Source organism: Stegostoma tigrinum, chromosome 16, assembly GCF_030684315.1.
Source record: "Stegostoma tigrinum isolate sSteTig4 chromosome 16, sSteTig4.hap1, whole genome shotgun sequence".
Taxonomy (NCBI): domain Eukaryota; kingdom Metazoa; phylum Chordata; class Chondrichthyes; order Orectolobiformes; family Stegostomatidae; genus Stegostoma; species Stegostoma tigrinum.
Window position 1 is genome coordinate 41,485,702 of NC_081369.1, and position 24,584 is coordinate 41,510,285.

The following is a 24,584-nucleotide window of genomic DNA, read 5'->3' on the forward strand; positions in this document are numbered from 1 at the left end:
CTATGCTCAATATGCTGCAGACAACTGTGTTGAATCATGTCCAGAATCAGGGGACTTTTGAAGGATTTTTTAAAGGCAAAAATCTTGCTGAAATTAGCAGAAAATCAGCAGAAAATCAGAACAATCTTAGCCCTCTGAATTTTTCAAACTATACCCATGCCAAGTAGTTAATCTTTTAATTTCTGACAAATATCGGACTTGAATTTTTAGGTCTGTAAGTCAAAAGGTTGGAGAAGGAAATTTTAGTTAGGAAGCTTGCTTTAGGTAACTGTGTTAACAATGTTAAAAAGCACAATTAACACAGTTGACTAGTTAAGGTAAATCATAGTTACTAGTATTAAAACTCTTTGAATTTTGCACAGTATTTTTTGTTTTACATCTGACCCTTGTGATCTTGTTGATTTAGTAAGTACCTGAGATTTTTGAATTAAAAATCATATTAACACTTTACTGGTCTCTACTAAGATTAGAACAATGGAACAATTACTAAAATGAATGCATTATCATTTTATTGCAGTTAATATTTTACAATCATAATCACGGCCAATTATGTATAACACTGTTCAAAATATGGATCCAAGCATGTACTTCAAACCCTTGACACAGTCTTGTTGTTTATTAATTGTTGCTGTGATTTTAAATTCAGCAATGTTTCAAGAACAGTCCTTTAGTAGTTGGCTATGACTGGTGCTGTTTATAAGGTGACACCATTATAGCAGTTAACACATGATTTTGAAAAACAAAAAGCTTGATTTTCTCAAACACCCACAAAAAAATGAAGAGAATGCTGACATACTGAATCCAAGCAATCTTAATCATTTCCCAGAAACCGGGTCGATAAGTAATTATTACTCAGTTAAGGAAAAAATAAAAGGAAGTTAATCCCCACAGAAAATATTTTTATCTGTATTGACTTGGTCAAATGCATTTATCATTTGAAATCACTTGAACAGATCAATCCCAAATCTTACCTGCAGAAGAAGTGAACACACTCTAATTACATGCAAACTTATTCTCATAATTTAACTCGGTAACCCAGGATCATTTTAATGAACAAAAACAAAGTTGCTGGAAAAGCTCAGCACGTCTGAGGAAGGGTCACCGGACTTGAAATGTTAACTCTGATTTTTCCTTCTCAGATGCTGCCAGACCTGGTGAGCTTTTCCAACAACTTTGTTTTTGGTCCTAATTTACAGCATCTGCGGTTCTTTTGGTTTTTATCATTTTAAAAAATCTGTGCTGAATGTTTTCCTTGGTTTCAATGATGTTCTGTGGTGCCCAAACTGTAATGAAATACTTCAGAACAGGTTAACTAACACATGTAGGGACTGCAAATGATTCTTACAATGAGTAATGAGACATCATTTTTGAAAGATTATTTTTGTGTCCACCAAGAGATCTTGTGGCTATGGGACAGTGGGAGTGGGTCTAGTCACACTGGTCCAGCATCATAAGATGATCGTCTTGCCTGAATTGACACAACTGCTAGTCTTTTCCTGACTCTTGCTTTTTTCTTTTTTTTTAGAAACAAATAAAGTGGCATCAAGCATATTTACATGAAAAATAATATCACTACAATGTAAATCCTTAAACTTCAGCACTACACTTTAAACAACAGTTACGTGCAAAACATTGGCCTGACATTTGTCTTGCTGACAGCTCTAGCAATCTCAATGCTGAGACTTTCAGTTGTATCATTGTAGTGTCATTAAAATTGATTGAAACATTCTGCTCTAGGCATTTACAGCCTGGTGAGCAATTATCTGGCTGATCAAGTAACCAATCACATTAAAGGATCTTCACAGCTAACCATAAAGGAAACAAAGTAATGAAACAAAACAACATTTAAAAAAAACTTTCTAACATATAATTAATTGAAGCTTGGGATATACAAATGGAGTGAAAGTCCAATGAAACTTTTAATAAAGCATCATTTAAATTGAAGTTTAAAACACTACTAATTAACTAATCATTTTACTGCACTCTTAAAAACATTAAATTACATCTTCCAGGTCAAGTTTAATTATACATCAAATGTGATTATTCCATTGCTGTTGAAAATCAAATTACAACTTATTTAATAAGGCAGAACCTTTTTATTTAAATGGTAAGCCAAAGAACAGTTGAAATTCTCTCCATTTTCACAATTGCACCCCTTTCCCTAAAAAGGTACAGCACAGTCTGGCAGAATCTTACTTTATTCATTATTTTGAATTTTAAAAAGGATATGTGATCATTTCCACAGGATATCTGATGACAGCATTAAAGACAAATGGGGCATCAGCTGCTCTCCCTACTGTCCACACAGGATACTGATTGGTGAAAATTGTTGTTACTAAAACAAGACAGTTAGTGACCAAATTAGATTCAAAGAAAAAATATCGTTCTATGAGGAACATTTCGTATTAATATAAATCACACAGAAATGAATATCTCACCATTTCTATCTTGATATGATGAAATGATTTGTGTCAAATCAAAGGCACTAGCAAATGGACTGTTATCATTAAATATTGAAACCTGTGGAATAAAAATAATATCTATAAATGTCTAAGTCATTTGTCCAACTAGTAAAAAGTAAAATAGTCCCGGAGGATGATATGGCTGCTTTGTTCAGCTAACTGACATCTCATTGACCAACCATAAGGCACATGGCAGTAATCCATTTGATTATAGTATGTGCAATAATACCTAATTATTCATTAACATTCTCCAGAACATTACAGGCCTGGACATTTATTTATCCAATTCCTCTGAATGATTTTAAGGTTGAGCTGTTATATGTTTGATTCATTTTCCAACAGTCCACTGTTGATACTTAAGTGTTCACATCTACCTAATATATTTAAATTTTTAAGATTCTGGCTTTTAGAGTGTTTAATTACTCCTACTTCTGCTTTGTACACAGTCTATTAATGCCCTCCACTTTCTCAGCCAGTGTACATACCTATAAATCTCTTTTAGTCAACGGACTGTAACTCATCAACAGGCCCCCAAACCCGCACCTCCACCGTATCCCATAGTGAGATGTCTGCACCTAAATGAGGTCACAAAGCTAACTATAATGTGGAAGGTACTTTGGTCCATCATCAAACAAGGAACATATAATATAACAATCGTAGAAACTAGCTTTTGCTTAAAAGTTTCTAAGGAATTTTAACTCCATAATCTACAAGGAAGTATTCTACAATATTAGCTTTTTATAGTAAAGAACTTCCTCATAGCTGTCTGTAGATAACTTGATCATTCACCCATAACCTGATATTCTCATTTTGTTCAAATAACATTCCAGATTTATTTAAATTGTTTACTATCTAAAATCTCTCAGTAACTCTCTACTCTCTCAGTAACTCTTCACGAAGTATAAAGTTCTCGTTTCTCTCATTTTTCTTCGTAGAGGGATCCTTGGACACGAGGCTGAGAATTACGTAGTTTTTTTTGTGTAACGCCACATGGTTAAGTCCAGAAAAGGAAGTTGTTTGAACCATTTGACTTCACCCTGCCAAAGAATTCCTATGATTCTCTTTAATCACAATCACATTTAACTGTCTCCAGAAAAACTATATATTTTTCCCTCACATTACTGTTTATAGGCTATGTTTGGTATAGAAAGGACAGCTGCATCCCAGAAGTGTTGGTTAGATCATGTACCATCTCATTTTACAATGCTTCAATCCAGCACCAACCTGAGTAAAATCCCAGATGAGCACCTACCTGATGGTGGAAGGCTATTTGAAGTATACAAATTTGAGTGTTACAAGAAATACAAGAACCCCAAGTGCAATTCTGACAAACTACTGGGCTGAGAGTGTGCTATGCAATCTTTGCCTGCTTCAATCAGTGTTATATGGCTTGACCAGCAATGTCATTCTAATTCTCAATTCTGACAGTCAGTTAGTTAGTTCTGCATAGGACTTTGCCAAATTTCTCCCCAAACAGAAAGCTACCTTAAAGTTTGGTACCTGCAGCTTTGTGATGACAAGTCTAAACTCAATGTTACTATTGTAAGCTCAAGCCATTGTTTGACAAACCTTACCCCTTGACATCATGTTGTGTATCTCAAGTTAAAATCATCTACTGCTGCAAGTTCAATATACAATATGTATAAATTATAATATGATCTTTTTGATTTGGAATTTCATAATGAATTAAATACAATTTAGCAAAATATTATTTTTTAATCTGTTGATTTTCCATACAGTTTATGAAGACATGCAAATGCAACATTACTACTATCATTAGGACAATTTCGAAGGTTACATGTAAATTTTTAAAATATTGTTAAAATTATCATAGCAACAATTAGTGTTTATTACCAGCTTCGAAGCAGGAACCCCATGTTCCTCATTGAGCACAAACTTTTAAAAGAAGAGATACACTTACGTTGTAACGTGTGTCAAGACCTTTGTGCCGAAGTGGCTCTCTTTGATGTAGCTTTAAGTCACCATTCACATTAAGCTGAGACCCAGGTATGGAGGATGAGAAGTAGGTATATGCCATACTCTGCATTACAAATGTCGACATTCTCTGCAAACATTATGAAATAGCTAAGCTAATAGCATCATCATTGTGCATTTCATTGAGTTAGAAGTAATGCTGTTTTGAGAGGATGGTCAAGTGCAAGGAAAATGCAGCACATTTTAATGTAAGATTTTGATAATGATTGCATTTATTGGCAACAGCACTTCTTGTTGGCCAGTGGCTGGACAGATTTGCAGTGAAACATGATAACACATGACAAGACGGCAGAATGATGAATGACACTGGCACCAGCATTGTTGCCAATGAAACACTACTTCCCAACTTTCACCAGTCTCAGCAGCTCCTCTTTACATCCTGTGAAGGAGAAGATGGAAGCTGAAATCCGTTCTTGTGTTTTGTTAACAGTGTGCCAACCAGTTTGCCAATTGGTCCAGTCTGTCTGACATTAAAGGTGACACATGTCAGACTGTGTGTGAACAGAGGAGCTGGTCCATTGTTTTCCAGCCTACATGTTTCCAAAGCAGTCCCATTCAGTTGCTCCCTCTGCCCAGCTAAAATAACAACAACTGTCCATCCCCTGAACTCTCACTGGCATGGTCTGATCATTGCTGTGCTGCGCACCAAAGCTCAGCTTTCTTCAAGGCTAATAGTGGGTAATCTGCTAATGCGAATGGTGAAGAAGTGTCATGGAGATGTGACATCACCACTGCCATCTGCACAAATGCACATGGTTATCTTTGCCACCAAAATAGACATATGGACAATGAGAGTCACAGAATTTCAGGAGGGAGCAGACAGAGCCTCAGCTATATATTAATAATAAATATTAGATATTAGAGATTACAAAAGACTGAACTAATGGCTCTGTATATGAATGCATATAGCATGTATAACAAAGTAAACAAATTGAGCATGTATGTTGAAATAAATAAATATCGCATAACTTTAAGCTTAATTGGTTGGCAAAGCAGTTCACCAGCCTGTTGTTAAACACTTCTAACTGTACATTCAATTAAATATCTATGAATTGAAAATTAGGCAGGTCCTTCAATAGGCAATGTATACCAACTGTCCACCACCCAAATGACATAGCAATTTTAGCACTTTCGTAACAGATTATACAAAACACATTTCTGATTGAGATGTTGTGCTTTGCATCCATTAAAGGTGTGCTTTTTTTAAAGTGAAGGCCATTTCACTAGCATTTGGCCTTTATCAACAATAGTCTTACATTAAGCAGAAGTTGTACCTGAAAAACATTCAGCTTTACAATTACTTGGTTGGTAGAAGTGGAGATAGTTGTTGAAATTGACACATTTTGTATCCACATATCCCTTAAATCCTGTGGTCTTCAGTCTACTAACAAGTCTATTATGTGGTACTTCTTCAACACATTTTCAAAATCTGTTTTTCAAAAAATAACCACATTACACTTATACACTCTCTCCAATTTTCAAAGAATCCAATCTAAGTATTCAAAATTTGCAGAGAACAAATTTGCTGTCTGTCATTTGTTAACCCATATTTTTCCAAGTGTTAATTAATTTGGTACTGGATTAATGTCTCTACAACTCTGCACGTCAACAATGTTAGGCCAACTTGTTAGCAGTCCATCTTGCCTTTTCTGGACAGGACCGTAATATTTATAAACCTCAAATTATGTGGCAACACAACAAGATGCAAAGAGGAGGTAGAACTGTACTCAGAGCCTTTGCAATTTCCAACCTTTTCTCTGTAATCTATGACGCATCCCATTGAGACTTTTTAAAAAGCTTGTGTAAATCTTTTTGAGAATGTCCTCTTTTTCTTTAATAACATACACAATTTCTCTGCCATCTCCTCTACTGTGACAGTATAGTGATGGCAGGTGTAACACTTTTATTTAATACCTCAGCAATGCAATTGGCCTCCAAAACAAAATTCTTTTGTTTCTTATTTAGCCCACCCTTGAGTAACTTCTCATTATTTTTTTAAAAACACACTGAGGTTTACTTTTGGAGGTAGTAGGAACTGCAGATGCTGGAGAATCTGAGATAACAAGGCGTAGAGCTGGATGAACACAGCAAGCCAAGCAGCATCAGAAGAGCAGGAAGATCTACGTTTTGGGCTTCGACCCTTCTGAAACGTCCGCTTTCCTGCTCCTCTGATGCTGTTTGGCCTGCTGTGTTCATCCAGCTCTACGCCTTGTTATCGGAGATTTACTTTTAATCTCCCATTCATATTTCCATCACACCATTTACTCCCTTTACAGTTCCCCTTTTTGTTTGTATTTAGCTTGCTTCTCTGCAAAATTATGAAACAAACATTTATCGTGAGCCTTCTTTTTTGGTTTCATTTTAACCTTTATACCTGTGGACATCCAAGAAACTTCAGTTTGATTGGGTTATGTAAGGACTACATACAGTCCATTTGGAAATATAAACCAGAAAGTGGAAGTCTGGATTATCAGGCTTTTTACATCTTGACAAAATTTGGGTGCACACTGCCTCACAGCGCCAGGAATCTGGGTTCAATTCCACCCTCAGGCGACTGTTTATAGAGTTTGCACATTCACACTATGTCTCTGTGAGTTTCCTCCCACTGTCCAATGATGTGCAGGTAGGGTGGATTGATGATGCTAAATTGTTTTAGTGACTAGGGATGTCTTGGCTGGGTGAATTAGCCATGGGAAATGCAGGGTTATAGCGATAGGGTAGTGGGGTGGGTCTGGACAGGATGCTCTTTGGAAGGTCAGTGTTAACTTGATGGACTGAATGGACTGTTTCCACACTTTAGGGATTCTATGAAAAAGCTGATCATTTAATGTTCACATGAGAGCATATAAAACTTTGCTGAAAGCCAAATTTTGATATTTTTGTGGAACATACTAGCACCAAGTGTTGTTGAAAAAAATGCTCAGCAAGTCTGTAGATTGTTAGTAAATGGCAGTTTGTCACTGAACTGAGAGGGTAGGGTGAGAGAGAGAAGTTGGGACACGGACCTTCAAACCTGTGAGCAACAAAAGCTCTCTCTTTAAAGGTATTAGCTAAGATTTGTAGCTTGGGTTGTTGACTTGCTCTCCGAGCTGGCTTGTTTTCATTCAGATGTTTGGTCACCATGCTGGGTACCATCACTAGTGAGGCCTCTGATGAAGCGGTGTTGTTCTACTCCGCTTGGAAAGCTCTCTCTCTGCAGGAGGGAAAGAATAATAACACTAAAGACTTCTCACATCAAACCAACTGCTCATCAAAGCCAAGACCTTGACCCAAATGACTGGCTACAAATTTGAGGGCAGCAGCAGTTGACAGCAACGTGATATCATCAACAGCCTTAAAAAGAAACTTTGAGGAAGTCACCTCAATCCTCCACCTCTTTTGGTTTGCGGACTGATCCACAGACTTATGATCTTTTTGCCTATGATTTTCACATATGACAAATAGTTGGGGGTGGGTGGGGGGGGGGGGGCGGGGGGGGGGGTGCATGAAAAGTTATGAGCTCAAAAGGTAAAGGAGAAGGTAGGACTGCAGGTTAAGTGATGGGGTTGATTATTACCTGATTACAAAAGGAAGGGACAGAAGGTGCGAATGTTACATTGTACAAAGGGAGCCGTAAAAGTGTAGGGAAACTCGATAATAGAATAAACTTAAAGGTCTTATATCTTAAACAAAAACAAAAATTGCCAGCAAAACTCAACAGTTCTGGCAGCATCTGTAGGGAGAAAGCAGATTTAATGTTTTGAGTTCAGTAACTCTTCATCAGAACTGATAGCAACGAGGAGAAAGTGGTACCTATGCTGAAGATAAATGAGAGAAAGAGAGAGGAGCTAGAGAAGTTGTACAAAGTGAGAACAAGTTCAGCCAGGTGGAGGAGAGTGATAGCGAATGGGGACAGTTCAGGCTTACTTTCCAGGAAGAGTAGAGAATCCTAAGCTTTCAACATGTCATTATATTCCCATGCCAATATTTCTGTCACAGGCCTGCTGCAGTATTCCAGCCAGCCTCAGTGCAAGCATAAAGAACATCTCATTTTCTACTTGGAGACCCTGCATCCTCTAATAACTTTAGAATTTGATTCTGATCCTTCATTTTTTTTTAACCTATCCACACACCCGGGTCTTGCCATGACATGATTTGCTTTAAGGCACAGCCAACCTATTCTCAACCACTCTTAGCCCTATTATCACCTAACATGTGATAATGGGAACTGCAGATGCTGTAGAATCCAAGATAACAAAGTGTGGAGCTGGATGAACACAGCAGGCCAAGCAGCATCTCAGGAGCACAAAAGCTGACGTTTTGGGCCTAGACCCTTCATCAGAGAGGGTCTCTGATGAAGGGTCTAGGCCCGAAACGTCAGCTTTTGTGCTCCTGAGATGCTGCTTGGCCTGCTGTGTTCATCCAGCTCCACACTTTGTTATCACTTAACATGGGCTGCTTTCAGCACTGCCCACCAAGTCCATCCTATTCTTAGCTATCATTATCACTTATTCTATCCTGGCCTACTATCAATAATCCCTCCCCTGCCTACTCCTTTCATATTTTTCTCTCTTGCCCTCGCTCTCACTTCTCTGGACTCCGTTTCCACCTCTCTACCCACCCTCCTTAAATTAGTCTTCAGCATGAAGGTGAAGAATCACCAGACTTGAAACATTAACTCTGCTTTCTGCCCACAGATGCTGCCAAAACTGTTGAGTTTTACCAGCAATTTCTGTTTTTGTTTCAGGTGCCCAGCATCTGCAGTTCTTTGTTTTATTTTAAGTTTTGTATCCTAATGTACAAAGCATTCAGTATAAGGTAGACAAACTGGTGGTGCAAATCAAGGTAAATGAATATGATCTCATAGCCATTACAGAAACATGATTTCAAGGAGAATAAAACTGGAAACTTGGCATTCAGGAATACTTGACTTTTCAATGACGGGAGGGATGGAGAAGATGGCAAGGTATCACTATTAGTAAGAAATTAAATGAGGACAGTTGTAATCTAGCATTGAATGACGTACAGTCCATTTGGGCAGAGGTTAAAAAAAGCAGCAAGGCAACAAAGTAGGAGGAGTGTATGCATCTTGAAACAATATCCACTTTGTAAAAAGATTAGAGCAATAATTATGGGAGACTTTAATTTTCATGCTGATTGGCTGACCAAATTGGAAAGGATAACTGTGACAATGAATGCAGAGAGTGCATTGGGGATAGTTTCCTAGAGCCAACCAGGGAGCAGGCTATCTTGGACCTGCTAATGGGCAATGAGGTAAGTTTAATAAATGATCTCCAAATAAAAGATCTCCTAGAAAGTAATGATCATAACATGATAGAATGTAATATTCGCATAGAAAGTGAGGAAACTTGGATCAGAAACAACTATGTTTAACTTAAAAAAAGGAACTAAATGACCTCAGGATAGAGTTAGCTAAAATGAACTGGGTGGATAGATTAGCAGCAATGTCAGTAAGCAAGCAGTGGTAAACATTTAAGGAGATAATTCATGACTCTCAGCAAAAATACATACCACTAAGATTCTAAGAGAGGGATAAGCCAACAATGACCAACCAGGGAAGTTGAGGGGAGTACAAAGTGGAAAGAAAAAGCATGTAAGGAGCCAAAGTTAGTGACAGCCCAGAAGACTGGGATGAATTTAGAATCCAGCAAAGGACGACTCAGAAGAAAACAAAAACATAATAAGTAAACTATGAAGGAAAACTAGTAAAGAATATAAAAAATAACAATAACAGCTTACTTAAACATATAAAATGGAAGGGATGTGAACATAGGCCTCTTAGAAATGAATCTGAGGAGCGAGTTTTGGGAACAAGGAAATGGCAAAGGAGTTTAACAGACATTTTGCATTAGTTTTTACAGTGGAAGATACATCAAACCTCCTATTTGTAAAGAATACAGGGAAGGAATTAAGCACCATCCCCATAACCAGAGAAGTACTATTTGACAAACTAATGGGGCTAAAGGCAGATAAAAGTCATTTCATCCTGATGGCATGCATCCCAAAAGAGGATGCATTGGCTGTGACTTTCTAAAATCCTTGGATTTTGGAGAAGTACCAAAGGATTGGAAAACCGCTAATGTGACTACCCAATTCAAAGGATGGGAGGCAAAAAAAAACAGGTAACTGTTTGTTGACTAGCCTAACATCTGTTGTTGGAAAAGTACTGGAGCCAACTGTTAAGGAAGTAATAGCACAACATTTGGAAAATCATAATCTAATCAAGCAGAGTCAGAATGGCTACATGATGGAGTAATGTACACGGGGCAGCATGGTGGCTCAGTGGTTAGCACTTCTGCCTCACAGCACTAGGGATCCAGGTTCAACTTCAGCCTCAGGCAACCTTGCAAACTCCAGACATTCTCCTTGTATCTGCATGGCTTTCCTCTCAGTCCGAAGAAATGCAGGTTAGGTGGATTGGCCATGTTAAATTGCCCATAGTGTCTGGGGATGCGTAGGTTAAGTAGATTAGCCATGGGGCATGCAGGGTTCCATGAAGGGAGGGGTGGGTGATTCCAGTGGGAATGATCTTTGGAGAGTCAGTGTGGACTTGTTGAATCAAAACGCCTGTTATCACACAGCAGGCATTCTATGGTTCCATGATCATGAAAGCGAAATTGTATATGACCAATGTACTAGAGCTTGTTGAGGAAGTCTCAGCTAGAGTGGAAAGAGAGGAACCAGCAGATGTGCTGTATGTGGACTCTCAGAAGGCATTTGACAAGGTACCGCACTGTGTTGAATGTAGTATGTTGGCTTGGATAGAGATTTGACTAATGGGCAGGAAACAGCAAGTGGGGACACAGGGTTCTTTTTCAGATTTGTTACCAATGATCAGTGGGGTTTCACTGGGATAACAAATGTTTACAATATATATTTATGACTTGTAGGAATGAAGTGAACGCACTGCTGCCAAATTTGCAGACAATATAGAAATAGACGCAAAGACAGGTTGTAGGACGAATGCAAATAGTTTACGGACAGATATTGATAGGGTAAATAAGTGGGTGAAATGCTGGCAAATGGAGGAATATGGGAAAATAGGAACGTGTTCATTTTGCAAGGGGCAGCAAAAGAACAGAATATTATTTAAACGGAGAAAAACTGCAGAAAGCTGCAACAGAACGGGACTTAGGGGTACTTGGCTAAGTTACAGGTACAGTAAATAATCAAGAAGGTTTAGAGTTATAGAGTCATACAGAACAGAAACAAACCCTTCAGTCCAAATCTTCAATCCTGACCAGGCTTTCCAAACCAGTCCCATTTCCTGAATTTGGCCCATAACCCTCTAAACCTTACCTATTATTTACTTGTCCAAATGTCTTTTCCCCAGCACTTCAGTCCATATACACAAAAATTTGTCCCTCTCACCTTAAACCTATGCCCCCTGGTTTTGAACTCCCTCAACACTAAGGAAGCGACCTTTGCTATTTGCTTATCTATGCCCCACATGACTTTATAAACCTCTACAGAGGTGACCCCTCACCTCCCACACTCCAACGAAAAAAGTCCCAGCTTCTCCAGCCTCTCTTTATAAATAAAACCCTCTAGTCCCTGCAACATCCTGGTAAATCTTTTCTGAACTCTCTCCAATTAATAATATTCTTCTTAAAGCAGGGCGACCAGAGCTGCACAAGTACTCCAAAAGTGGCCTCGCCAACACCTTTTAGAACCTCAATATGACATCTCAGCTCCTAAATTCAATGGTCTGAGCAATGAAGGCAAGCATGCTAAATGTCTTCTTAACCACCCTGTCTATGAATCAACTCTCAAAGAACTATGTACCTGAGTCCCTAGATCTGTCTGTTTAACAACACTACCCAAGGCCCTACCATTAACTGCATAAGTTCTGCTTTTGCTTGCTTCACCAAAATGCATTACCTTGCCCTTATCCAAATTAAACTTCATCTGCCACTCCTCAGACCACTGGCCCAATTGATCAAGGTCCTTTGTAATCTTAGATCACCTTAACAATCGACTATCCCACCAATTTGGGTATCAACCACAAACTTACTAACCATTCCTCCTAAAATTCTCATCCAAAATGTTTATATAAACCACAAGCAACAGTAAACTCAGCACTGATCCCTGTGGAACACCACTGGTCACAGACATCTAGTCCAAAACACTCTCCACCAACCGGTCTCTAACTGTCAAGCCAATTTTGAATCCAATTGACAAGCTCTCCCTGAATACCATGTGATCTAACTTCATTTATCAGTCTAATAGAATGTTGGCCCTTATTTCGAAAGAGTTGGACAATAAGAGTAGGGAAGTCGTACTGCAATTGCAGTGTTGGTCAGAACACACCTGGAGTAATGTGAGCAGTTTTGGTCCCCCTATTTAAGGAAAGATGTCATTTTATTGGCAGATCAGCGAAGGCTCATTAGGATGATGGAAGGATTGTCTTATGTGCAAAGGCTGAGAAGTCTGGGACTCTACTCACTGGAGTTTGGAAGATAGAGAGTTGATCTCATTGAAAGAGAAAGAATTCTTAATTAAAGATTTCTTGATAGGGTAAATGCTGAGATGATTTTTATCTTCATGGGAAAGACTAGGACCAGATGGCACTGTCTCAAAATAAACAGGCACAAATTTAGATGAGGAGGAATTTCTTCTCTCAGAGAGTTAGCCATCGCTGGAAAACCTTGCTGTGGGGCACAGTCCTTGTGAATGTTTAAGGCTAAAATGGACACATTCTCAATCAGTAGGGGAAATCAAGGTTACGAGAAAGGGCAGGAAAGTGGACATGAAAAATGTGAAAAATGTGATCCTAATGAATAGCAGAACAGGCTTGAGGGACTGAATGACCTACTCCACTTCCTAATTCTATGATCTTGTGGATTGGAGGATGGCAAATGTAACCCATTGTTTAAAGGAGAGAGGGAGAAAATCAGGAATTACAGTTCAGTCAGCCTGATATCAATAACAAGGAAAATATTGGAATCTATTATAAAGCATGTGATTAAAGGACCCTTAAAAATACTAACTTTATTGAACAAAGTTAGAAAGGATTTATGAAAAATTAGTCATGCTTGACAAACCTACTGGAGTTTTTTGAAGACCTAACTAGTAGAATAGATGAGCGAGAACCCAATTCAGTCATCAAAAAGTATTTGATAAAGTCCCACATAACTGGTTATGACAAAAAAGCAAAGCATGTGGGATTGGTGGTAATACACTGTGATGGACTGAGAGTTGGGTAGTAGTCAGGAAAGAGTAGAAATAAGTTGGTTATTTTCAAAGTAGCAGGTGATATCGCACTGATCAGCGATTGAGTCCCAGAAATTCATAATATATCATTGACGTGGATGAGGGAATCAAATGTAATATTTCCAAGTTTATGGATGACACAAAACTAGGTGGGAATGTAAATCATGAGGATGTAAAGAGACTTCAACTTATCTAAATTGAGTGAGTGGGCAAATAGATAGATTGGGAACGGTTGATGTACAAACAGACCTGGATGTCCTTATTTATTTATCATTAAAAACTTGCAGGTGCAGCAAATAGTTAGGAAGGCAAATGAAATATTAGACTTCATTGCAAGACAGTTCACGTGCAAGAGTGAGGAAGACTTACTGCAGCTGTACAGAGCATTGATGAGACTACATCTGGACTATTGTGTGGTTTTGGCTTCCTTTCCCAAGAAAAGATATACTTGGAGTCATACAGCCGTACAGCATGGAAACAGACCCTTCAGTCCAACTCATCCATGTAAGCCAGGTATCCTAAATTAATCGAGTCCAGCATTTGAACCATATCCCTCTAAACCCTTCCTATTCATATACCCATCCAGATGCCTTTTAAATGTTGTAATTGTACCAGCCTCCTCCACTTCCTCTGGCAGCTAATTCCATACACGCACCACACTCTGCGTGAAAGTTACCCCTAAGGTCCCTTTTAAATCTCTCCCCTCTCACCTTAAACTGCGCCATTTAGTTTTGGATTTCCCCACCCCAGGGAAGAGACCTTGATTATTCACCCTATCCATGCCTCTCATGATTTTATGAGCTTCTAGAAGGTCACCCCTCAGCCTCAGACACTCCAAGAAAAACTGCCCCAGCCTATTCAGCCTCTTCTTATACCTCAAACTCTCCAACTCTGGCAACATTCTTGAAAATCCTTTCTAAACTCTGTCAAGTGTCACAACATCTTTACAATAGCAGGGAAGCCAGAATGGAATTCAGTTTTCCGCAAGTGGCCTAACCAGTGTCCTATGCGGTTGCAATGTGACCTCAACTCCTATACTGCCAATAAAGGCAAACAAACCAAACACCTTCTTCACTATTCTATCTACTTGTGACTCCACTTTCATGAAATTATGAGCATGTACTCCAAGGTCTCTTTGTTCAGCGGCACTCCCCAGGGCCTTTCCATTAGGGAAGTCCCGCCCTGATCTGTCTTTCCAAAATGCAGAACCTCACATTTAGCTAAATGAAACTCCATCTGTAACTCCTCGGCCCTTTGGCCCATTTGATCAAAGTCCTGTTGTACTCTGAGGTAACCTTCTTTGCTGTCCACTACATCACTAATTTGGTGTCATCTACAAACTTACCAACCATACCTCCTACGTTCACATCCAAATCATTTATACAAATGACAAAAGCAGTGGACCCAACTCCAATCATTGTGGCACACAGCTGATCACAGACCTCCAGTCTGAAAAGCAACATTCCACCACACCACGCACCCCCACCCCCCACCTTCAAGCCAGTTCTGTATCCAAATAGCTGGTCCTCCTTGTATTCCATGTGTTCTATGTGATCTAACCTTGCTAAGCAGTCCACTATACAGAACATTGTTGAATGCCTTACTGTAAGTCCATACAGATCACATGACCACTCTGCCATCATCTGTCCTGCTCATTACTTCTTAAAAAACCTCAAATCAAGTTAGTGAGACACAATTTCCCATGTAGAAGGCCATGCTGACTAGCCCTTGTCTTTTCAAATACATGTAAATCCCGTCCGTCAGGATCCCCTCCAACATGCCTACCGTTGATATCAGGCTTCATCAATGATGTCTGACTATAGTTCCTTAGCTTTTCCTTAGCACCTTTCTTAAATACAGGTACCATGTTAGTCAACCTCCAGTCCTCCAGCAGCTCACCTCTGGCTATTCATGATATGGTTTTAACCATAGAGGAATGCAGCAAAAGGTTCACCAGACTGATTTGTGGTATGGCAGGCCTGTTATATGATGAGACATTGAGTGACCAGGCTTTAATTGACTGGAATTTATAAGAATGAATGGGAATTTCATTAAATAGTATAACGTTCTGACACGGTTAGACAAACGAGCTACAAGAGGTCCATAAAGGATTACAGCCTCAGGCTATGTGATAAATCATAAACCGAGATGAGGAGAGATTTGGAGATAATGGGAACTGCAGATGCTGGAGAATTCCAAGATAATAAAATGTGAGACTGGATGAACACAGCAGGCCAAGCAGCATCTCAGGAGCACAAAAGCTGACGTTTCGGGCCTAGACAATTCATCAGAGGGGGAGATGGGGAGAGGGAACTGGAATAAATAGGGAGAGAGGGGGAGGCGGACCGAAGATCGAAAGTAGATAGGTGGAGAGAATATAGGTGGGGAGGTAGGGAGGGGATAGGTCAGTCCAGGGAAGACAGACAGGTCAAGGAGGTGGGATGAGGTTAGTAGGTAGATGGGGGTGCGGCTTGGGGTGGGAGGAAGGCATGGGTGAGAGGAAGAACCGGGTAGGGAGGCAGAGACAGGTTGGACTGGTTTTGGGATGCAGTGGGTGGGAGGGGAAGAGCTGGGCTGGTTGTGTGGTGCAGTGGGGGGAGGGGACGAACGGGGCTGGTTTAGGGATGCAGTAGGGGAAGGGGAGATTTTGAAACTGGTGAAGTCCACATTGATACCATATGGCTGCAGGGTTCCCAGGCGGAATATGAGTTGCTGTGCTGCAGGGTTCCCAGGCGGAATATGAGTTGCTGGCTGCAGGGTTCCCAGTGGGAACCCTGCAGCCATATGGTATCAATGTGGACTTCACCAGTTTCAAAATCTCCCCTTCCCCTACTGCATCCCTCAACCAGCCCAGTTCGTCCCCTCCCCCCACTGCACCACACAACCAGCCCAGCTCTTCCCCCCCCCCCACCCACTGCATCCCAAAACCAGTCCAACCTGTCTCTGCCTCCCTAACCGGTTCTTCCTCTCACCCATCCCTTCCTCCCACCCCAAATCGCACCCCCATCTACCTACTAACCTCATCCCACCTCCTTGACCTGTCTGTCTTCCCTGGACTGACCTATCCCCTCCCTACCTCCCCACCTATACTCTCTCCACCTATCTTCTTTACTCTCCATCTTCAGTCCGCCTCCCCCTCTCTATTTTTTCCAGTTCCCTCTCCCCATCCCCCTCTCTGATGAAGGGTCTAGGCCCGAAACGTCAGCTTTTGTGCTCCTGAGATGCTGCTTGGCCTGCTGTGTTCATCCAGCCTCACATTTTATTATTATGAGGAGAGATTTCTTCATTTGAGAATGGTGAATCTGTGCAATTTTCTACGATAGAAGGCCATGGAGATGATGTTAGTGAATATATTCAAAGAAACAGATAGATTTATACAGTATCAAGGGATATGTAAAAAGAACAGCAATATGGCACTGAGATTGAGAATGAAATTTGATCATGCTGAATGTGGGCTCAATTGGCCGAATGACTTACTTCACCTGTTTTATAAGTTTCTACATTATGTCACATGAATGTGTTAAGGCAATATCATAGAAAGGAAAACAAGGAAAAGGAAGTATTTCAGGTATTACGAGTAATGCGGAATGACAGAGATGGTAAGAGTGAGGGAGAAGAGGAGATAGATAGTTCACAAAGCAGACCTCCTACAATCTGGCTAGCAAATATTGAAATACTGAGACAATTAGACACTATATTCATGTATTCAAAGCAAGACCAACAGGAAGATCTAAAAAGGTTACTTAGGAAATTAGAAGAAATCTGTAGAGATACACCTTGAAAAATATGAATCAGGAGCAAGAGAAGACTATTCAGTCCCTCAAGCTTGCTCTGCCATTCAATAAGACCATGGCTAATCTGACTGTAACCTCAAATCCATAATCCTGTCTACTCTGATAGCCTTTCAATCCCTTACATAACAAGAACCTATCTACCTCTGCTGTAAAACTACTCAAGGTCTATGCTTCCACCAATTATTAAAGGAGAGCATTCCAAAGATTCACAACCTGCTAAAAAAAAAACTTGCCTTATTTGCTTTAAATGGGCAACCCCGATTTTTAGTCAGTACTCCTCACCCCTCCACTCCCAGTTCCAGATTCTCCCATTATGGGAAATGTCATCTCCATATCTCACCTGTCAAGAACTTCAAAATATTATGTTTTAATCAAGTCACTGCGTATTTGTCTAAATTCTAGCAGAAAGAAGCCTAGCTTGTCTAAACTTTCCTGTTAAAGCATTCATTTAGTAAACCTTCTCTGAAATGCCTCCAACACATTTATGTCCTTCCTTAAATAAGGTGACCAGTACTGTGCACAGCACTACACATGCAGTCTCACCAGTGTTTTCATTCTATCAGCTTTCTTAATTATTTACTGTGTCAGCATGCTAATTTTTTGTAATTCATGCACAGACACCCACATCCTTCATCTCAGACATGCAATCTTACTATTTAGATAATAAGCTTCTTTTTAGTTTTATTGCCAAAATGGACAATTTCCCAAATTATACTTTATTTGGCATATCTTTTCTCATTCACTTAACTTCCTTGTATCCTTTTCAGAACTTAAATACAACCATAAAGTTAGCAAGGAATGATTCAATGCAGTAAAATCAATACCAATAATCTTATCATTTAAACCTCAATAAACGAATCATTGTTATAAATAAAAATTCAATGTAGACTACACATTTGGAGGTCATTGATGGTGTTAGTTTCTAAAGTGAATTGGTTAACTAGATTCTGCATATACTACAGAAAACAAATGCATTGACAAAAACAAGCTGAGGTCACAATTGTTTGGAAAGAAGATTGTATCAATAGGTTGATTGTCTCCTCTTTCTTTCTAAGGATCAAAAAGAGAGATCAGCTTTTGTTACACCAAAGTCAAGTAATGTCAATCAGGTTTAAAAACGCCCCAGGTACAGTCCAAAAACTTATGAACCAAGTTGTAGTTAAAGTGCCTGATTGTGCCATTTATTTAGATTACATCATACTATACTGTAACATTTGAAAAGAATATGTAAAGCAATTATAAGAAATATTTAAGTAGGTAGAGATGGCCAGCTTAGTAATAAATCTTGCCAAAAGTGAGTTCACAAAAGTCAGGGTAATTTGACTAGGACACAATCACAGGGCAAGGGAAAGTGTCACCAAGTCCAGCAAAAGTGAAGGATCTGACAGAATTCCATGTTCCTAAAACTAAATGGAATACCATGAGATTTCTGGGATGCATGTGTTTTTTAAATCATTCAGGTCCAACTCCATAGTTGCACCTTTAGCAGATTTATTGCAAAAACAGGCAAAGGTAAAATGGCTATTAAAAAAAAGAGCCAAACAGCTTTTGAGAAGCTGAAAGCAATCCTCATGAAGGAACTGATGTTAGACTCCACTGACTTTACTAAACCCTTTAAAATGGGAATTGATACTAGTGGGTGTGGTTTTATTCAAAATGATTAATTGGGAAAGAGAAGCCTGTGGGGTACTTGTCTAAATTAAACCACTATCAAAAGAAGGACAAAATTAATACATCTGTCATGAAGCATTTCTTCGCACTGAATGACCAGTAACTAGAAGTAACTTTCAAGAAGGGTGATTGAGACCAAGACACTAAGCTATAAAGTGAATACATGTGGGTGAGGAGACTGCAAGAATAAAATCCACTGAGTGAAAGATCCTTTTCATCCCAAACTGGCTTACAATTTAACTTAACCAGAACTATATAAAAACAAAAAAAAAGGTTTCTAAATTGAAAACAGACACAGTCAACAATTATAAAATGCAACATTATCTCATTGAAAGATTTTTGCATTCAGAAATGTAACAATATGATTTTTAAAAAAGGCACATTTTCATATATACAAATATAAAGGTATATTATCAATGATTAGTTTCTTTGAAAATTAGAACGATCCTCTTTAACTGTACTCCAGTTGGGAAGAAGGAAAGGCTACGCTAAATACTTACAAAAAGCTGGTATGAAAAGGTCAGAATAAATTGCACACTGTACACTTGTTCAGATGGGTGGAGTGGTAGTTCGAGGTGGAAATTCAGACGATCCACCTTCCCATCCTGATTTTGGTCTTCTTCCAAAGCCTGTGAAGAGAGTATGTAACGTAAAACAGCTATGTTTCTGTCACAACATGCTTTGATTCATTAAAAAACAACAACGATTTCCAAGATAAATAATACAGGTTATCTTGCATTTATAGAATATTATTTGTTTGAAAAACATTAAGAGCTCAGAGACAACATTAATAAAACTCTGCGATGACTATTCATCATAAGCTGTGGAAGCAGAGAATGAAGTGCAAGCAATGAATTTCAAGTTATACAAGATCTTAATCCAATTCTGCACAAATCCACCAACCTCAATCCTCCCAATTTTACTATCCACCCATATTGAGAGCATATATAAGTATGAGCATGACTTCAGAAATTTTTAAGTATTATACCATAATTGATTTTTAAGGGGAGTAATTTAAGGTAATATTTAGAAATATTTTAAAAATCCTTGTGACAGCATCTTTTGGCAATTAGGCAATGTTATGGACCAGACCAGACCCCCTCAAAAATACAGGAAGAAGATAGCCTATACCCTAACATTTTCTTATTTAAAAGCAAATGCCCAGTGTTTTGTTCGGGGTACAATTTGATCAGTCAAACAAATGAATTTAAAGCAGAACACTTTATTCATCCACTATAGTTAAAATACAACAAAAAAAGAGAAGAAATTGGTACAACTTAATTTTATTGAAAAACTAAAAACAGTAGAAAAGATTACTAACTACTATTAATTAACTGTTCCAATATAGTAACATCCAATACATACACCCTTGGCGAAAGGCAAATTCAGAAAATAGATGGTCTCACATGCAACTCCAGCAGCAGGAAGAGAACCCCCAACTTTAAACTGTAACAGAGGGAAAAATAGCTTCCACTTCTTCAAAATCCCAGCAGCAACTGCTAAAAGCTAAAACTAAAAATCCTGGTTCTGTTGGACTGCTTCTATTGTTCCAATTTTAAACAAAAACATACGGGCTCAAAAACTGTTTGCTTTATGAGTTTTCAATGGACTGTTCAACACTTATGCCTTAAAACTTCTCTTCAAGAAAAAGGACAAAATGCACCTCTTAAAGCCAAAAAGCGTTGTCACAGAAAAACACAGGGCTGGAAACTGAAGGCACAATTAACAGGAAATTAGAGATGGAGTTTATGGAAAAATTTGCTTGAACAACAAGCTAGTATCATTACTCTGTTATTTTAAGCTTGAATTTACAAAGATCATTATGGCATTGATCACATTTTCTGCTTCATCTCTACTTTATAAAGAAAATGATTAAACTCAACCAAGTCTTTCAGGCCTATTACTAAAATATATACTTTTGAAATTGCATGAATTCTAGTACTTAAGCAATAAACACAAAGCTTATTTTAGGTAAAATCCATACAGAGCTTAAACGAAATGCCCAAACTAAACCTAAGGAAACTAAGACAAGATGCATTATTGAGATATCTTTACAATTGACATATACACAAAATTGCAGATGTAAAAAAAAAGTTTGTAATTCAAAGTACCACTACAAGATTACTGAAAAAGCAGGTTAACTTCAGAAAATAGCAGATAACAAAGATAACATTGACCAACATCCACCAAGTGTCAATCGGGCTTTCAGACTAAAAGGCAATAAATGTTGTCTTGCTAATGAATGGATAAAACAAATTTACATATATCATATTCCCTTTGTTATTTGTAAACTATCCCTCTGCAGGTCCAACTCTTTTAGCCCCTTCGGAGAATTAAACTGTTCTAAATTAGGTTATAGACTGTAAATCTATAAAATGTAGAAGCATAAACAGGCTATTCAGCCCATTCCTCTCTGCAATTCAATGAGATCTTCTCCACTCTGAAAATCCACAGCTCTGCTTACCTGCCTTGTCCCCATAACTTTTAGTTCTATCACTGAATAAAATCTGTCAATCTCAGATGGCGGGGTAGGGAGCTTTGGCCTAGTGGCATGATTGCTAGATATTAATCCAACGACCTAGGTTCAAATCCCACCATGCCACTTTAAATTCAACAAAAAAAATGGGCGGCATGGTGGCTCAGTGGTTAGCACTGCAGCCTCACAGTGCCAGGGACCCAGGTTCGATTCCAGCCTCGGGTAACTGTCTGTGTGGAGTTTGCACATTCTCCCCGTGTCTGCGTGGGTTTCCTCCGGGTGCTCCGGTTCCTTCCCACAGTCCAAAGATGTGCAGGCTAGGTGGATTGGCCATGCTAAATTGCCTGTAATGTTCAGGGGTGTGTGGGTCATAGGGGGATGGGTCTGGGTGGGATGCTTCAAGGGGCGGTGTGGACTTGTGGGCCGAAGGGCCTGCTTCCACACTGTAGGGGATCTAATCAAAAGGAATCTAATCCAGAAAAGTATAGGATTAAGAATCCAATGATGACAACAAAACCATTGCGGATTGCTGGAAAAACCCTTCTGGTTCATTAATGTCCTTTAAGGAAGGAAATCTGACACCTTTAGCTGGTCTGGCATGCAGGTGACACCAGACCCACAGGCTGACTCTCATCTGAGCATGAGCAATTAGGATGGGCAAAAAACACTGGCCTGACCATGATATTTGCATCCCTAAGAATAAACGAATGACCCAGTCTCCACCGCCTTCTGTGGTAAAGAAGTCCACAGATTCACTAGCCACTGAGATTATGGAGTCAGTTAGTTCATTTGGCTGGATGGCTGATTTGCTATTGAGAGTGATGCCAACAGTACAAGTTTAATTCCCACACACTGAACCCTGTTTGAGGCGTGGTAATCCTCAAGTTAAATTCAGCACCAGTTATCTCTGTCTCTCATGAGACAGTAGCATTATAGCTCTCTTGGACTTTGTTGCCTACTACCTAACAAATTACACCCCATCTCTGTTCTGAGTGACCCCTTATTCTGAGATTATATCATCCGGGCCTAGGCTCTTCAAAAAGGGGAAAACAAACCTCTCCACATCTAGCTACATCAAGTCCCCAAAGAATCTTGCACGTTTTAACAAAGTTGTCTCTCATTCTATTCAACACCAATGAGTACAGGTCTACTCTATTTAATTTCTCTTTATAAAACACTCCCTCCATACTGGAGATCAACCAAGTGAACTTTCTCTGGACAAATTCCACTGCTGGTATAACTTTCATTCGATAGCATCCCAAAACTGTTAACAGTATTCAATCTGTGGTCTGACGAATGCCTTGTATAGTTTCAGCACTTCTTCCTTACTTTTATACTTTGTTCTTTTTGAAATAAAAGGTGAACTTACCTTTTATCTGCGGAACTTGGACACGATTTATACATAACGGCTCCCAAATCCCCGTGCTGTAGCTTCCTGCAGTCTTTCTCCATTAATATTCAGCTTCTCTAATGTTCCTGACAAAGTGTTTAAGTTCATTTTCTAAATTACTTTTCCATCTTCCAAGATTTTTTCCTGATTACTTATTGTGTCTACATTCCTCTGCAGACTCTATCATCCTCACAACTTGCCATTTAACCTATTTTTCTGTCATTTGCAAACTTGATTATAGTACATTCTCTTTCTCATCTAAGCCATTAGCGTATAGTGGAAATAACTGTGGCCCAAGCACTGTTCATTGCAGCACTTCACTAGTTACACATTGCTGTCCAGAAAATGCATCCTTTCCACTCTTAGCCCAACCTTCTGGCTTTTATTAGTTAGCCAGTCCTCTACCCACGCTAATATATCATGTCCATCACCATGTGGCACCTTATCAGACCCCTTCTGGAAATCCAAATACATTATAGGACAGATGTCAGAGGTAGTTTCTTTACTTAGAGTAGTAAGGGAATGGAACGCTTTGCCTGCAACGGTAGTAGATTCGCCAACTTTAGGTACATTTAAGTCGTCATTGGATAAGTGTATGGACGTACATGGAATAGTGTAGGTTAGATGGGCTTGAGATTGGCATAACAGGTCGGCACAACAGCGAGGGCCGAAGGGCCTGTACTGTGCTGTAATGTTCTATGTTCTATTATCCACTGGTAACAAAGTGTGGAGCTGGATGAACACAGCAGGCCAAGCAGCATCTCAGGAGCACAAAAGCTAACATTTCCGGCCTAGACCCTTCAAACGTCAGCTTTTGTGCTCCTGAGATGCTGCCTGGCCTGCTGTGTTCATCCAGCTCCACACTTTGTCATCTTGGATTCTCCAGCATCTGCAGTTCCCATCATCACATTATCCACTGGCTTCCCTTTATCAATCCTGCTTGTTACCTCTTCAAAAAACTCTAATAAATTGATCAGGTGTTATCTTGGTTATCTTATGTACTTCTAAATGCTCTGTTGTTAGATCCTTTATAGTAGATTAACGTTTCCTCAATAACAAATGTTAAATTAAGTCATCGTAAGTTACCTGTTTTTGTTCCCTTCACTTTTTAATTAAAGGGTTACATTTGCAGTTTTCCAAATTTTACAGATTCTTGGAAGACCACCACCAGTGCATCTACTATCACTGCAGCTTCTCTTAATATCGTAGGATGCATCCCACCAGTTCCAGAGGACTGAATCGGTCAATAAGCCCAGTAGTTTTCCTTGTACTTTTATCCAACAATATCCAACTGTATTTCCTCTCTCCTTTATCCACTTGATTATTTAGTAATTTTGCAATACTGTTAGTGTTTCCGATTGTGAAGGCAGTAAGGTTCAATTACTCTACCAGTTCCTGACGCCACAATATTATTTCCCTATTTTCATTTTAATCACAAATATCTTTTGACTTTCATGTGCAACCTTTCCAGAGTCTGAATATTCTTCACAACCATTGTGCTAAATTGATCAAATTAAATAGAAATAGGCCAAAAATTAACATTGTTTGAGTGTTATGGACCAACAGTAGCAGCAGAATTGTGC

The 24,584-nt window shown here is 39.1% G+C and overlaps 1 protein-coding gene across 1 annotated transcript in view; it reads right to left on the minus strand.

Annotated features, from left to right (window-relative positions):
• Window positions 1–492: 492 nt before the first annotated feature.
• Window positions 493–24,584, minus strand: part of tmem231 (transmembrane protein 231) — a 37,637-nt gene continuing 13,545 nt past the window's right edge. The window contains exons 3-7 of the mRNA XM_048547207.1: window positions 19,636–19,764; window positions 4,384–4,527; window positions 2,439–2,520; window positions 2,230–2,335; window positions 493–841 (exon numbers count right to left, since the gene is read on the minus strand). Coding sequence (XP_048403164.1) covers window positions 679–841; window positions 2,230–2,335; window positions 2,439–2,520; window positions 4,384–4,527; window positions 19,636–19,764 — 624 coding nt within the window. The 3' untranslated portion in view covers window positions 493–678. The remainder of the gene's footprint in view (window positions 842–2,229; window positions 2,336–2,438; window positions 2,521–4,383; window positions 4,528–19,635; window positions 19,765–24,584) is intronic.